Consider the following 15,944-nt stretch of genomic DNA (forward strand, 5'->3'; position numbering starts at 1 on the left):
CCCCGAGACCCTCTCTGCCCCGTGCCCTTCACCCCTGCCCCCCAGTACCCACCAGGCTCCTGCCGCTCTCGCAGCCATGGAGCAGGCTGGCTGTGGCCCGAGTGCCCTGGGGCTTGGCCGGTGGGGGGGTCCCTGTGACGTGGGGGGTGGGGTCACCTTCTAACTTCCGTAGACCTCAGAGCCCCCAGACGAGGGCTACGTGGGCCCGGTCATGACAGGCTCCGCAGAGTGTTACACAAGCCATGTGCAGGCCACGCTGAGGCAGCTTTATTTCTTGGGGTCACACACAATTTGGGAGCCTGTCCCTCTCAGGAGCTGCACCTACCGAGGGAGGGGCCGAGAGGTAGGCCAGGGCAGGCAGCCAGACAGCTGGGTCCACAGTGCCCTTTGCCTGCCTGCCCTCACCAGCCCGGGTTGGGGGCAAGGACGGTGTGGTCCACCTGGCTTCTCCTCACAGGGTGCCCTTCCTGCAGGCCGCTGGGAGGGTGGTGGCCAGGCTTCAGGAAGACCAGTGCCAGGGGCTGTCTGCTGCCTGTGGTCACTGCGGGACAGGGCGATGCTCCCGGCTGGGATGGGCAGGCTCACAGGGCCGCCTTCCCTGCCTGGCGGCCCCTCTGCTGCAGCTTCCGGATGAGCTCCAGGAGGTTCATCTGCAGGGTCAGCTCCTGGGGTGCAGATGGGACCAGGGGGTCCGCCTCAGCCCTGGCAGAGCCCAGGGAAGCAGCCTCTTTCCCCAGGCACTCGAGGCAACCATGAGGGTCGAGGGGCACTAGGCAGGGAGCCCGTGGGGGAAGTCTGGCCGCCGCCTGCCAGAAAGGGGCTGGAGCTGGGACTCGGCCCACAGCAGGGTTTGCAGCTGCCCTGGCTGGGCACATGTGGAGGTGCGCAGGGATGCAGGGAACCGCAGATGAGGGCCCTGTGGGGCACAGCAGGCCTGAGCAAGGTGGGTGATGCCCTGCAGGCAGCTGGCTTGTCCTCTGGCGGCAGAGGCCCCCCAGTGGCCAGCTAGACTCCCAGAGGGGATGTGGCCTTTGAGGACCAGTAGCCCCTAGGCTGTGCCAGGCGAGGCCTGCAGCACTGACCTGCGGGTTGGTGGTCACGTAGAAGCCAGCCACACCTGCCTTCTCCAGGGTGCTCTGCTGGTCCGCCACCTTCCGGTCCAGCTCCAGCACGATCTTCTGGTCCATCGCCCGCTGCTCCTCACGGATCCGCTGTTCCGCCGCCTGCCACGGAGAGGGCGGCTCAGGGCTCAGCCTCCTGTCCGCCCACGAGGCCGCAGAGACACTCCTGGCCTGCCACCTCTGGCCTGCCACCTCCGGCCCCTGTCCCCGCCCCAGTTGCTCCAGCTTCAAGACTAAAGATGGTGCGGGCACTGCACCTATGACCCTCCCACACAGAGACCTGCTCCCAACACCCTCCTTCCCCACCTCCCTCCGGGTGCCGCCTGGCACTGACCCCCACGAGCGGCCAGACGCTGGCCCCACCCCTGCCGGCTGTCCAGCTGACCGCTGTCTCAGCCTCCGCGCGTCTCCTCCCACTACAGCTGCCATCACCCCGCTCAGCACCTCCTTCCTGCACGCTCTGGCTTGGGGCTGCCTTGGGGCCCTGTGCCGGTCTGGGCGTGCACCCTCCCCTGGGGGTTCTTGGCTGTGGGTGGGCCTCTGGGTTGTTCCCATCCACCTGGGAACAGGACTTGGTGGCTCCATCCTCCCACCACTGTTCTCGCGTCCCCACGGCCATGGGGCACAGCGGCCCCCACTCATACCTGCCCTGTGTAGGCCCAGGCTGAGGAGCTGTGGTCTGAGGGAGCAGGTGGAGGGGGTGGGGGCACCACACACTCTTCACCCATGCCAAATGCTAACGCCCCAGCGAAGAGCAATACATGGGCACGTCAGGCCTTTGTGGTACCCATGCTAAGCACACCTGCCCAAAGAGCAACACGTGGGCGCGTCAGGCCCTCGCAGCCCAGCCCAGGCTGTGGCCCAGGCCGGCTCCCATGCCACTCCGACCCCCTCCACATGGCCCTGTCAGCAGAGTGCAGGTGGACCCCATGCCCACACCCCTACCTCGAGCTCGCGCTGCTGGGCCGCCTGGAGCACAGGCAGGCTGTGGGGCCGGCAGGCCTGCTGGGCTTCCTGGTGCTTCTGCCGCAGCGCCTGCCTGAGCACTGGGAGAGGATGAGACCAGAGAGGCACCGTCAGGTGGCGGAGGGTGAGGGGTGAGGAGGCGAGGGCGTGCTCCGGCTGTCCCAGCACCACAGGCAGCAGGCCAGCGGCGGGCATGTGGTGGAGGCCTGAACCGGGTGCTGGGCAGAGCTCTGGAGATGCAGCGCCCAGCCCACTCGGGTCTGCCCTCACCCAGGGTATGGCGGTCTGCAGCAGCAGGGCTCCAGGGTCCTAGAGGAGGGGGAGGCCAGGCATGTGGGGTGGAGCCAGGGCCACAGCCTGAGCACAGGGAATTGGAAGATGGGGATGGGGGAGACTGTGGGTTGGAGGTTTCTAGGCCTACATGGCTATAGGCCAGGAGTCCGGCATGACCTGCCTATCATCCTTGGGATATCCACTGAGATGTCCCAGAGACCATGCAGGCAAAGGCCCGGGAAAAGGGCACAAGCAGGATGGCCTCTGCTCCAGGGCATGGCAGTCACGCCTCCTCTGCTGTCCTTGGCTGGCGGAGGGGCGGAGCCACCCTGCACACCCTGTCCACAGCTCCCAAGGGAGTAGGGTGGCACAGACCTGGGGGGGCGCAAGAACATGATGACCAAGTAGGATTTATCCCAGCAATGCTGTTTATCCCAGGAATTTAAAAAACACTGTTAATTCACTCTAGTCACCAAAAAGCCACTTGATCATTTCAAAAGATGCAGAAAAAAAGCTTTGACAAAACCCAACATCCATTCCTGACAGAGATACATTCATCTGGGGACAGACGTCCATCAAACCCGCCCCACAGGGAAGGGACCTCATGTCACCACAAACATTTAGTGGGCGTATCATCACGCTGTCCAGGTCACAGGGAGCACAGAAGGCAGACAGGGAGAGATGACGTCAGCGTGAGGCAGTCCATTTGGTCCAGAGTGGGGATGTTCTAAGGCAGAATGCCCCGGACTCTTCAAAAAGTCAGCACCACCGTGAATGGTGGGAATTCTTTCAGAAGCAGAGGCCAAGCCGCAATGCACAGCCACACACTGGGTCCTTGTCAGTGGATAATCTGAGGCAAGTGTTGGTGTGTCTGAGCGTCAGAACACACCCTGGAGTGACTGGTTTCTGTCCGCTGTGGTCACACAGCAGCGTTCCTGTTCTAGATCGCTGCTCCTAACATCAGACCAAGGCTGACCCCCAAGGGTGTCTGGAGACATTCTTGGCTGTCGGCCCTGGGGGAAGGTGCCACTCTCGTCTAGTATGGAAGCCAGGGATGCTGTTTAATGTTTTGCAAAGAACTATGAAAACCTGTCCAGCCACAGATTCTAGCAGCGCTGCTATTGAAAACCTTGGTCTAGAGGAATGCTGAGGGCTTCTGGGAAGTCATGTGGTGTTGCATACACTGATGGACAAAAAGAACTTTGTCAAAACTTCAATTACTGAGTGGAGCTGGAGAGCATATGGGTATTCATTATAGTGTACTTTCAACTTCCCTGTTTATTTTAAAAATAAAGTTGGGTAAAAATAAAAGCACAAAGGTGAGAAATCTGAGGGAGCCGGAAGAGCGGCCCGGCATACCCCGCTGGAAGGAGCTCTGGAGGCCCCTCCCACCCCTGTAGGGATGCCTGGGAGGGGCCAAGGCTCAGGAGGTTTTGCCCAGCGTGTGGCTCCAGGGGACGAGTTTTCAGGGCCCAGAGGGTGCTTCGGAACTCCGTGCATGGGAACCTGATGCACCTTGGAGGGGGAACGGGCCCTATCGGGCGCTGCAAGCCTGCCAACGCTGCGGGCGGCCTACTGCCACGGCCAGAGCTGCCCGCGGGCTGACGGATCTCGCCTGGGGGTGGGTGAGAGCGTCTCTGGGGGCCCGCGCGAAGGTGACACTGCACCTGACAAAGTGAAGCTTACTGGACCCCATCTGTCACCAAGCCCCGCGCCCTTAATGGGGTCGATTTCAGGGGCTGCTGCCCAGCGGAACCCGGGGAAGGGCTCCGCCCGAGACCCAGCAGCCCGGGCAGGCCGCCCCCGCCCCCACGCACCTCGGTGCTCGTTCTGCAGCCGCAGGCGCTGGTTGTACAGGCTCTTCTCGGTGAGGTGCTGGATCTCCAGCAGCCCCTGGACGATCTCGAACACGGTGCCGTCGAGCAGCGCCAGGGCCAGGTCGCTGAGTGTGGTGTAGGACAGGCGCTGCTGGAAGGAGCTGCGGGCGGAGCGCGGTGAGCCCGCGGCCCGCCCGCCCGGCCCCCCGGCCCGCCCGCCCCAGCGGCCGCGCACCTGGGCAGCTCCTTGACCAGGCCCTGCAGCGCCGACAGCAGCTGGTAGTGCCGCTCCTGCTGCCGGGCCCCGTCCGCCGCCTCCTCCAAAGCGCCCGAGCAGCGCTCCATGGCGCCCGCGCCGCCGGCCGCAGCGCAAACGTCGCGGTCCTGTCACGTCAGAGCGCAGCGCGGCGCGCCACGCCCCCTTTCACAACAGTTCCAGACAAACCGCGGCCCGCTCTTGCCTCACCGGAAGGAGGCCGGCTCTGCCCTGGAGGAGGCTCCGAGGAGCAGCCCGCATTGGCCCCGCCCCTACCCGGGGCCCCGCCCCTTGCTCTGCGCCCCGCTCACACCCCTCCGCCCCTACCCTGCCGCCCCGCCCCGCCCCTTTCCAACCGCCGCCCCGCCCTTTACCCTCCGCCCCTCCCCTTACCCTGCGGCTGGCTCTGCACCCAACCTATTGTGAATAGTGCTGCTGGGTGTAACTGCATTCTCGTTTGAATTTGGAGAGATTTTCAAAGCAGTTAACTAAAAGGTGAAAGCATGATCGTCGGATCGCGTTGTTTAGCTTTAGAAAACACCTCCCAGCTGTGTTACGAAGTGGTTGTCCGTACATCCCACCAGCGCTGAGTGTTGTTCCTCAGCCGCCAGCGGTTGGTATGGTCATATATTCGAAGTTTAGCAGTCCTAATAGGCGTGCTGTGATAGCTCATGATTTTAATTTGTAATTCCCTAGTAGTATGATTTTTTGGTATGGTTTTCACTACGTGCGAGTCTGTTTTTGGCCAGGTGTCTGTCTGACCCTGACCCCTTTTCTAACATGGGTTTGTTTTAGAGGTTCTGTCTGTTTCTGAAATGGAGCAGGACCCTATGGTCCTTGCTTGCCCCCACCATGCCCCCTGCCTGCCTCTAGTCTGTGGAAAACTAGGCAAAGAATAAGAGAAATGAGAAATGCTGAAACAAAGGAAAACAAAGGAGCCTAAATAATAGTAATGTAGTCATTAAGCACAGTCAAGGACCTTCACTCATTTCTCGAGGGCTAGAGACAGTATTCTGAGCCACATCCTGTGAACTGTCTTACAGACACTGAAACCCCAGGAAGAGAAGGTCGCTACATGACGATCAGGCTGAACCCAGGACAGGAGCTGCCACAGTTCTGAGAACTGACTGCCAAGAAATGGGAACAAATGGACCCTGGGCCTGAAGATGAAGTACCGAAAACAATCAAGATGACGCTGGTCAGACCACCGATGGCCAGGTGTAGATGACCACTAGAGATGACTGCGCTGTTTCTGCATGTAGCCCCCCAGTTCTGTCCATAAAAGCTCTCATCCCTCGCTTGTCAGGGGTAAAGGCTCTCTGGACAGATGTCCACCACCCTCCCCACCCCCCCACCCCCCCCCCCCGCCCCGGGCCCCGCCGGTTGCTGGCACCTGAAATAAAGCAAACTTTCCTTTCCACCAACCGGGGCTATTTATGGGGCGTTTGGGTGGTGAGTAGCTGGACCCCACCACACTTTTCTGGTAACATTGGAACCCGACTCCTTTCTTGGACATGTGGTTTAGAAGTACTTTCCTCACTGTTTGTGTCTTGTCTTTTGACTTTCTGAATAATGTCTTTGTCAACTGCAAAGTGGCGCCTGCTGTGGGTGCCCCACCTACCAGCACCAGGATTAAAGCCTGTGCTGCAGCTGCTGACCTTTAACCCTACCTGAAAGGAATTCAAGGTGGAGAGCAGGAACGAGGCCCTCAGAGCTGGGGTGGGGTGGGGGGAGGGAACCTAACAGGATAAGTCTTCAGATAGACATTCTCAGGAGCTGATTTTATGATCCCAGTTCTTGTATCTCCTCATCTATAGAAAAGCAGTAAAACCCTTCATCGTGTTGACTGTTCCTTGTGACTAGCAAAGGCTTCATGAGACCAGCAGAAACCTAGTAGAAACCACATATTTGGAAAAAATATGTGCTTGATTGCTCGCATCTCCCCTTCACCCAAATCGCATGTCTGTACTGACCTTGCCCCCCTCCCCCCCCCCTCTTCGGAGCAGTCTCAGACTTGCCTGCGGCGCTGTCTCAGGGCTGCAGTCCTCATTTTGCCCCAAATAAAACTTGACTTGCAGCTCTTCGGCCCTTTCTCGGTAGACGCCTTTCCCTTCATAAAGTCCACAGTCTTTTCTCCCACATGGACTGGCTTTTGTGTCTTAAAACTCAAAGCTTATGATCTATGGGTCAAACCCCACATCATGCAGATTTTCTGGTTTCTTTGTAATTTTGATGATTTTGTATTATAAACGTCTTAATCCGTTTGAGTGAATTTGGTGTAAAGTTTTCAAGTTTGTATTTACAGTAATTTCATTTTATATAGTTTCCAGTTAATTGTTCCATAACTATTTTGGAGGAGTCATGGGATATTTGGCTTGAATTTAGTCTGAATTTCCTCAGTTTACTGGAGGCAGCACATGCGTTTTGAGGGCCCAGGATTTCTGCTGACCTGAGAGGGCAGCTTGGTCTGGATTCTTCCACTGGATGGCAGCATTGACTTAAAACAATATCCACAACCCAAAAGTTGAGAGTTGATTTATTCAGCAGAAACTTTTAGGACTCAAAGCCCAGGAGACAGCATCTCAAGTGACCGTGAGAGAACTGCTCCGAGGAGGGGAGCCAGGTTACACAGAAGTTCTGCAACCAAGGGCAGGTAGTCTAACATCAAAAGATGACTGTTAATTAGAGAAAAGCAGGTATCCCAAGTTAAGGAATTTAGTGTTTCTCTATGTGTGGTAAGAGGCAAGAGTCTGGGCTCACTGAAATAGTTTCTTTCATCTACAGTTCAGCTATCCTGAAGGAAACACAAGCTGGAATCAAAATTGCCGGGAGAAATATCAATCACCTCAGATATGCAGATGACACCACCTTTATGGCAGAAAGTGAAGAGGAGCTGAAAAGCCTCTTGATGAAAGTGAAAGAGGAGAGCGAAAAAGTTGGCTTAAAGCTCAACATTCAGAAAACAAAGATCAGGGCATCCGGTTCCATCACTTCATGGGAAATAGATGGAGAAACAGGGGAAACAGTGTCAGACTTTATTTTGGGAAGCTCCAAAATCACTGCAGAATGTGACTGCAGCCATGATTTTAAAAGACGCTGACTCCTTGGAAGAAAAGTTATGACCAACCTAGATAGCATATTTAAAAGCAGAGACATTACTTTGCCAAGAAAAGTCCGTCTAGCGAAGGCTATGGTTTTTCCTGTGGTCGTGTATGGATGTGCGAGTTGGACTGTGAAGAAGGCTGAGCGCCGAAGAATTGATGCTTTTGAAGTGTGGTGTTGGAGAAGACGCTTGAGAGTCCCTTGGACTGCAAGGAGATCCAACCAGTCCATTCTGAAGGAGATCAACCCTGGGAATTCTCTGGAAGGAATGACGCTAAAGCTGAAGCTCCAGTACTTTGGACCCCTCATGCGAAGAATTGACTCATTGGAAAAGACTCTGATGCTGGAAGGGATTGGGGGCAGGAGGAGAAGGGGACGACCGAGGATGAGATGGCTGGATGGCATCAAGGACTCAATGGACGTGAGTCTGAGTGAACTCCAGGAGATGGTGATTGACAGGGAGGCCTGGCATGCTGCGATTCATGGGGTCGCAGAGTCGGACACGAATGAGCAACTGAAGTGAACTGAACTAGCCTGGGACAGTATCCTGTGTTTTTCACCTCCTGAGGTCCCTTGGGCTCACATTAAAAATGGGTTAGGGTTAGGGTTTAGGGTTAGGGTTTAGGGTTAGGGTTAGGGTTAGGGTTAGGGTTTAGGGTTAGGGTTTAGGGTTAGGGTTAGGGTTAGGGGTTAGGGTTAGGGTTAGGGTTAGGGTTAGGGTTAGGGGTTAGGGTTAGGGTTAGGGTTAGGGTTAGGGTTAGGGTTAGGGTTAGGGTTAGGGTTAGGGGTTAGGGTTAGGGTTAGGGTTAGGGTTAGGGTTAGGGTTAGGGTTAGGGTTAGGGTTAGGGTTAGGGTTAGGGTTAGGGTTAGGGTTAGGGTTTAGGGTTAGGGTTAGGGTTAGGGTTAGGGTTAGGGTTAGGGTTAGGGTTAGGGTTAGGGTTAGGGTTAGGGTTAGGGTTAGGGTTAGGGTTAGGATTTAGGGTTAGGGTTAGGGTTAGGGTTAGGGTTAGGGTTAGGGTTAGGGTTAGGGTTAGGGTTAGGGTTAGGGTTAGGGTTAGGGTTAGGGTTAGGGTTAGGGTTAGGGTTAGGGTTAGGGTTAGGGTTAGGGTTAGGGTTAGGGTTAGGGTTAGGGTTAGGGTTAGGGTTAGGGTTAGGGTTAGGGTTAGGGTTAGGGTTAGGGTTAGGGTTAGGGTTAGGGTTAGGGTTAGGGTTAGGGTTAGGGTTAGGGTTAGGGTTAGGGTTAGGGTTAGGGTTAGGGTTAGGGTTAGGGTTAGGGTTAGGGTTAGGGTTAGGGTTAGGGTTAGGGTTAGGGTTAGGGTTAGGGTTAGGGTTAGGGTTAGGGTTAGGGTTAGGGTTAGGGTTAGGGTTAGGGTTAGGGTTAGGGTTAGGGTTAGGGTTAGGGTTAGGGTTAGGGTTAGGGTTAGGGTTAGGGTTAGGGTTAGGGTTAGGGTTAGGGTTAGGGTTAGGGTTAGGGTTAGGGTTAGGGTTAGGGTTAGGGTTAGGGTTAGGGTTAGGGTTAGGGTTAGGGTTAGGGTTAGGGTTAGGGTTAGGGTTAGGGTTAGGGTTAGGGTTAGGGTTAGGGTTAGGGTTAGGGTTAGGGTTAGGGTTAGGGTTAGGGTTAGGGTTAGGGTTAGGGTTAGGGTTAGGGTTAGGGTTAGGGTTAGGGTTAGGGTTAGGGTTAGGGTTAGGGTTAGGGTTAGGGTTAGGGTTAGGGTTAGGGTTAGGGTTAGGGTTAGGGTTAGGGTTAGGGTTAGGGTTAGGGTTAGGGTTAGGGTTAGGGTTAGGGTTAGGGTTAGGGTTAGGGTTAGGGTTAGGGTTAGGGTTAGGGTTAGGGTTAGGGTTAGGGTTAGGGTTAGGGTTAGGGTTAGGGTTAGGGTTAGGGTTAGGGTTAGGGTTAGGGTTAGGGTTAGGGTTAGGGTTAGGGTTAGGGTTAGGGTTAGGGTTAGGGTTAGGGTTAGGGTTAGGGTTAGGGTTAGGGTTAGGGTTAGGGTTAGGGTTAGGGTTAGGGTTAGGGTTAGGGTTAGGGTTAGGGTTAGGGTTAGGGTTAGGGTTAGGGTTAGGGTTAGGGTTAGGGTTAGGGTTAGGGTTAGGGTTAGGGTTAGGGTTAGGGTTAGGGTTAGGGTTAGGGTTAGGGTTAGGGTTAGGGTTAGGGTTAGGGTTAGGGTTAGGGTTAGGGTTAGGGTTAGGGTTAGGGTTAGGGTTAGGGTTAGGGTTAGGGTTAGGGTTAGGGTTAGGGTTAGGGTTAGGGTTAGGGTTAGGGTTAGGGTTAGGGTTAGGGTTAGGGTTAGGGTTAGGGTTAGGGTTAGGGTTAGGGTTAGGGTTAGGGTTAGGGTTAGGGTTAGGGTTAGGGTTAGGGTTAGGGTTAGGGTTAGGGTTAGGGTTAGGGTTAGGGTTAGGGTTAGGGTTAGGGTTAGGGTTAGGGTTAGGGTTAGGGTTAGGGTTAGGGTTAGGGTTAGGGTTAGGGTTAGGGTTAGGGTTAGGGTTAGGGTTAGGGTTAGGGTTAGGGTTAGGGTTAGGGTTAGGGTTAGGGTTAGGGTTAGGGTTAGGGTTAGGGTTAGGGTTAGGGTTAGGGTTAGGGTTAGGGTTAGGGTTAGGGTTAGGGTTAGGGTTAGGGTTAGGGTTAGGGTTAGGGTTAGGGTTAGGGTTAGGGTTAGGGTTAGGGTTAGGGTTAGGGTTAGGGTTAGGGTTAGGGTTAGGGTTAGGGTTAGGGTTAGGGTTAGGGTTAGGGTTAGGGTTAGGGTTAGGGTTAGGGTTAGGGTTAGGGTTAGGGTTAGGGTTAGGGTTAGGGTTAGGGTTAGGGTTAGGGTTAGGGTTAGGGTTAGGGTTAGGGTTAGGGTTAGGGTTAGGGTTAGGGTTAGGGTTAGGGTTAGGGTTAGGGTTAGGGTTAGGGTTAGGGTTAGGGTTAGGGTTAGGGTTAGGGTTAGGGTTAGGGTTAGGGTTAGGGTTAGGGTTAGGGTTAGGGTTAGGGTTAGGGTTAGGGTTAGGGTTAGGGTTAGGGTTAGGGTTAGGGTTAGGGTTAGGGTTAGGGTTAGGGTTAGGGTTAGGGTTAGGGTTAGGGTTAGGGTTAGGGTTAGGGTTAGGGTTAGGGTTAGGGTTAGGGTTAGGGTTAGGGTTAGGGTTAGGGTTAGGGTTAGGGTTAGGGTTAGGGTTAGGGTTAGGGTTAGGGTTAGGGTTAGGGTTAGGGTTAGGGTTAGGGTTAGGGTTAGGGTTAGGGTTAGGGTTAGGGTTAGGGTTAGGGTTAGGGTTAGGGTTAGGGTTAGGGTTAGGGTTAGGGTTAGGGTTAGGGTTAGGGTTAGGGTTAGGGTTAGGGTTAGGGTTAGGGTTAGGGTTAGGGTTAGGGTTAGGGTTAGGGTTAGGGTTAGGGTTAGGGTTAGGGTTAGGGTTAGGGTTAGGGTTAGGGTTAGGGTTAGGGTTAGGGTTAGGGTTAGGGTTAGGGTTAGGGTTAGGGTTAGGGTTAGGGTTAGGGTTAGGGTTAGGGTTAGGGTTAGGGTTAGGGTTAGGGTTAGGGTTAGGGTTAGGGTTAGGGTTAGGGTTAGGGTTAGGGTTAGGGTTAGGGTTAGGGTTAGGGTTAGGGTTAGGGTTAGGGTTAGGGTTAGGGTTAGGGTTAGGGTTAGGGTTAGGGTTAGGGTTAGGGTTAGGGTTAGGGTTAGGGTTAGGGTTAGGGTTAGGGTTAGGGTTAGGGTTAGGGTTAGGGTTAGGGTTAGGGTTAGGGTTAGGGTTAGGGTTAGGGTTAGGGTTAGGGTTAGGGTTAGGGTTAGGGTTAGGGTTAGGGTTAGGGTTAGGGTTAGGGTTAGGGTTAGGGTTAGGGTTAGGGTTAGGGTTAGGGTTAGGGTTAGGGTTAGGGTTAGGGTTAGGGTTAGGGTTAGGGTTAGGGTTAGGGTTAGGGTTAGGGTTAGGGTTAGGGTTAGGGTTAGGGTTAGGGTTAGGGTTAGGGTTAGGGTTAGGGTTAGGGTTAGGGTTAGGGTTAGGGTTAGGGTTAGGGTTAGGGTTAGGGTTAGGGTTAGGGTTAGGGTTAGGGTTAGGGTTAGGGTTAGGGTTAGGGTTAGGGTTAGGGTTAGGGTTAGGGTTAGGGTTAGGGTTAGGGTTAGGGTTAGGGTTAGGGTTAGGGTTAGGGTTAGGGTTAGGGTTAGGGTTAGGGTTAGGGTTAGGGTTAGGGTTAGGGTTAGGGTTAGGGTTAGGGTTAGGGTTAGGGTTAGGGTTAGGGTTAGGGTTAGGGTTAGGGTTAGGGTTAGGGTTAGGGTTAGGGTTAGGGTTAGGGTTAGGGTTAGGGTTAGGGTTAGGGTTAGGGTTAGGGTTAGGGTTAGGGTTAGGGTTAGGGTTAGGGTTAGGGTTAGGGTTAGGGTTAGGGTTAGGGTTAGGGTTAGGGTTAGGGTTAGGGTTAGGGTTAGGGTTAGGGTTAGGGTTAGGGTTAGGGTTAGGGTTAGGGTTAGGGTTAGGGTTAGGGTTAGGGTTAGGGTTAGGGTTAGGGTTAGGGTTAGGGTTAGGGTTAGGGTTAGGGTTAGGGTTAGGGTTAGGGTTAGGGTTAGGGTTAGGGTTAGGGTTAGGGTTAGGGTTAGGGTTAGGGTTAGGGTTAGGGTTAGGGTTAGGGTTAGGGTTAGGGTTAGGGTTAGGGTTAGGGTTAGGGTTAGGGTTAGGGTTAGGGTTAGGGTTAGGGTTAGGGTTAGGGTTAGGGTTAGGGTTAGGGTTAGGGTTAGGGTTAGGGTTAGGGTTAGGGTTAGGGTTAGGGTTAGGGTTAGGGTTAGGGTTAGGGTTAGGGTTAGGGTTAGGGTTAGGGTTAGGGTTAGGGTTAGGGTTAGGGTTAGGGTTAGGGTTAGGGTTAGGGTTAGGGTTAGGGTTAGGGTTAGGGTTAGGGTTAGGGTTAGGGTTAGGGTTAGGGTTAGGGTTAGGGTTAGGGTTAGGGTTAGGGTTAGGGTTAGGGTTAGGGTTAGGGTTAGGGTTAGGGTTAGGGTTAGGGTTAGGGTTAGGGTTAGGGTTAGGGTTAGGGTTAGGGTTAGGGTTAGGGTTAGGGTTAGGGTTAGGGTTAGGGTTAGGGTTAGGGTTAGGGTTAGGGTTAGGGTTAGGGTTAGGGTTAGGGTTAGGGTTAGGGTTAGGGTTAGGGTTAGGGTTAGGGTTAGGGTTAGGGTTAGGGTTAGGGTTAGGGTTAGGGTTAGGGTTAGGGTTAGGGTTAGGGTTAGGGTTAGGGTTAGGGTTAGGGTTAGGGTTAGGGTTAGGGTTAGGGTTAGGGTTAGGGTTAGGGTTAGGGTTAGGGTTAGGGTTAGGGTTAGGGTTAGGGTTAGGGTTAGGGTTAGGGTTAGGGTTAGGGTTAGGGTTAGGGTTAGGGTTAGGGTTAGGGTTAGGGTTAGGGTTAGGGTTAGGGTTAGGGTTAGGGTTAGGGTTAGGGTTAGGGTTAGGGTTAGGGTTAGGGTTAGGGTTAGGGTTAGGGTTAGGGTTAGGGTTAGGGTTAGGGTTAGGGTTAGGGTTAGGGTTAGGGTTAGGGTTAGGGTTAGGGTTAGGGTTAGGGTTAGGGTTAGGGTTAGGGTTAGGGTTAGGGTTAGGGTTAGGGTTAGGGTTAGGGTTAGGGTTAGGGTTAGGGTTAGGGTTAGGGTTAGGGTTAGGGTTAGGGTTAGGGTTAGGGTTAGGGTTAGGGTTAGGGTTAGGGTTAGGGTTAGGGTTAGGGTTAGGGTTAGGGTTAGGGTTAGGGTTAGGGTTAGGGTTAGGGTTAGGGTTAGGGTTAGGGTTAGGGTTAGGGTTAGGGTTAGGGTTAGGGTTAGGGTTAGGGTTAGGGTTAGGGTTAGGGTTAGGGTTAGGGTTAGGGTTAGGGTTAGGGTTAGGGTTAGGGTTAGGGTTAGGGTTAGGGTTAGGGTTAGGGTTAGGGTTAGGGTTAGGGTTAGGGTTAGGGTTAGGGTTAGGGTTAGGGTTAGGGTTAGGGTTAGGGTTAGGGTTAGGGTTAGGGTTAGGGTTAGGGTTAGGGTTAGGGTTAGGGTTAGGGTTAGGGTTAGGGTTAGGGTTAGGGTTAGGGTTAGGGTTAGGGTTAGGGTTAGGGTTAGGGTTAGGGTTAGGGTTAGGGTTAGGGTTAGGGTTAGGGTTAGGGTTAGGGTTAGGGTTAGGGTTAGGGTTAGGGTTAGGGTTAGGGTTAGGGTTAGGGTTAGGGTTAGGGTTAGGGTTAGGGTTAGGGTTAGGGTTAGGGTTAGGGTTAGGGTTAGGGTTAGGGTTAGGGTTAGGGTTAGGGTTAGGGTTAGGGTTAGGGTTAGGGTTAGGGTTAGGGTTAGGGTTAGGGTTAGGGTTAGGGTTAGGGTTAGGGTTAGGGTTAGGGTTAGGGTTAGGGTTAGGGTTAGGGTTAGGGTTAGGGTTAGGGTTAGGGTTAGGGTTAGGGTTAGGGTTAGGGTTAGGGTTAGGGTTAGGGTTAGGGTTAGGGTTAGGGTTAGGGTTAGGGTTAGGGTTAGGGTTAGGGTTAGGGTTAGGGTTAGGGTTAGGGTTAGGGTTAGGGTTAGGGTTAGGGTTAGGGTTAGGGTTAGGGTTAGGGTTAGGGTTAGGGTTAGGGTTAGGGTTAGGGTTAGGGTTAGGGTTAGGGTTAGGGTTAGGGTTAGGGTTAGGGTTAGGGTTAGGGTTAGGGTTAGGGTTAGGGTTAGGGTTAGGGTTAGGGTTAGGGTTAGGGTTAGGGTTAGGGTTAGGGTTAGGGTTAGGGTTAGGGTTAGGGTTAGGGTTAGGGTTAGGGTTAGGGTTAGGGTTAGGGTTAGGGTTAGGGTTAGGGTTAGGGTTAGGGTTAGGGTTAGGGTTAGGGTTAGGGTTAGGGTTAGGGTTAGGGTTAGGGTTAGGGTTAGGGTTAGGGTTAGGGTTAGGGTTAGGGTTAGGGTTAGGGTTAGGGTTAGGGTTAGGGTTAGGGTTAGGGTTAGGGTTAGGGTTAGGGTTAGGGTTAGGGTTAGGGTTAGGGTTAGGGTTAGGGTTAGGGTTAGGGTTAGGGTTAGGGTTAGGGTTAGGGTTAGGGTTAGGGTTAGGGTTAGGGTTAGGGTTAGGGTTAGGGTTAGGGTTAGGGTTAGGGTTAGGGTTAGGGTTAGGGTTAGGGTTAGGGTTAGGGTTAGGGTTAGGGTTAGGGTTAGGGTTAGGGTTAGGGTTAGGGTTAGGGTTAGGGTTAGGGTTAGGGTTAGGGTTAGGGTTAGGGTTAGGGTTAGGGTTAGGGTTAGGGTTAGGGTTAGGGTTAGGGTTAGGGTTAGGGTTAGGGTTAGGGTTAGGGTTAGGGTTAGGGTTAGGGTTAGGGTTAGGGTTAGGGTTAGGGTTAGGGTTAGGGTTAGGGTTAGGGTTAGGGTTAGGGTTAGGGTTAGGGTTAGGGTTAGGGTTAGGGTTAGGGTTAGGGTTAGGGTTAGGGTTAGGGTTAGGGTTAGGGTTAGGGTTAGGGTTAGGGTTAGGGTTAGGGTTAGGGTTAGGGTTAGGGTTAGGGTTAGGGTTAGGGTTAGGGTTAGGGTTAGGGTTAGGGTTAGGGTTAGGGTTAGGGTTAGGGTTAGGGTTAGGGTTAGGGTTAGGGTTAGGGTTAGGGTTAGGGTTAGGGTTAGGGTTAGGGTTAGGGTTAGGGTTAGGGTTAGGGTTAGGGTTAGGGTTAGGGTTAGGGTTAGGGTTAGGGTTAGGGTTAGGGTTAGGGTTAGGGTTAGGGTTAGGGTTAGGGTTAGGGTTAGGGTTAGGGTTAGGGTTAGGGTTAGGGTTAGGGTTAGGGTTAGGGTTAGGGTTAGGGTTAGGGTTAGGGTTAGGGTTAGGGTTAGGGTTAGGGTTAGGGTTAGGGTTAGGGTTAGGGTTAGGGTTAGGGTTAGGGTTAGGGTTAGGGTTAGGGTTAGGGTTAGGGTTAGGGTTAGGGTTAGGGTTAGGGTTAGGGTTAGGGTTAGGGTTAGGGTTAGGGTTAGGGTTAGGGTTAGGGTTAGGGTTAGGGTTAGGGTTAGGGTTAGGGTTAGGGTTAGGGTTAGGGTTAGGGTTAGGGTTAGGGTTAGGGTTAGGGTTAGGGTTAGGGTTAGGGTTAGGGTTAGGGTTAGGGTTAGGGTTAGGGTTAGGGTTAGGGTTAGGGTTAGGGTTAGGGTTAGGGTTAGGGTTAGGGTTAGGGTTAGGGTTAGGGTTAGGGTTAGGGTTAGGGTTAGGGTTAGGGTTAGGGTTAGGGTTAGGGTTAGGGTTAGGGTTAGGGTTAGGGTTAGGGTTAGGGTTAGGGTTAGGGTTAGGGTTAGGGTTAGGGTTAGGGTTAGGGTTAGGGTTAGGGTTAGGGTTAGGGTTAGGGTTAGGGTTAGGGTTAGGGTTAGGGTTAGGGTTAGGGTTAGGGTTAGGGTTAGGGTTAGGGTTAGGGTTAGGGTTAGGGTTAGGGTTAGGGTTAGGGTTAGGGTTAGGGTTAGGGTTAGGGTTAGGGTTAGGGTTAGGGTTAGGGTTAGGGTTAGGGTTAGGGTTAGGGTTAGGGTTAGG

The 15,944-nt window shown here is 53.7% G+C and overlaps 1 protein-coding gene across 1 annotated transcript; it reads right to left on the reverse strand.

Annotated features, from left to right (window-relative positions):
- Positions 1-265: 265 nt before the first annotated feature.
- On the reverse strand, positions 266-4,527 carry LOC138093876 (protein DGCR6). Its single transcript, XM_068990053.1, has 5 exons — positions 4,413-4,527; positions 4,178-4,338; positions 2,067-2,167; positions 1,083-1,223; positions 266-665 (listed from the first exon to the last, which is right to left on the reverse strand). The coding sequence occupies exons 1-5, from the start codon at positions 4,520-4,522 to the stop codon at positions 582-584; spliced, it is 597 nt and encodes a 198-aa protein (XP_068846154.1). The 5' UTR covers positions 4,523-4,527; the 3' UTR covers positions 266-581.
- Positions 4,528-15,944: the final 11,417 nt, after the last annotated feature.

This window comes from Capricornis sumatraensis, chromosome 17, assembly GCF_032405125.1.
Source record: "Capricornis sumatraensis isolate serow.1 chromosome 17, serow.2, whole genome shotgun sequence".
In the NCBI taxonomy this organism is placed as follows: Eukaryota; Metazoa; Chordata; class Mammalia; order Artiodactyla; family Bovidae; genus Capricornis; species Capricornis sumatraensis.

Excerpts from the sequence above, each read along its gene's own strand:
- LOC138093876 (XM_068990053.1), bottom strand. The coding sequence starts at position 4,522 with ATGGAGCGCTGCTCGGGCGCTTTGGAGGAGGCGGCGGACGGGGCCCGG. Across the intron at positions 4,339-4,412 it reads CTGGTCAAGGAGCTGCCCAG|CTCCTTCCAGCAGCGCCTGT; the intron begins GTGCGCGGCCGC and ends CTCCGCCCGCAG. Across the intron at positions 2,168-4,177 it reads GCTGCAGAACGAGCACCGAG|TGCTCAGGCAGGCGCTGCGG; the intron begins GTGCGTGGGGGC and ends ATCCTCTCCCAG.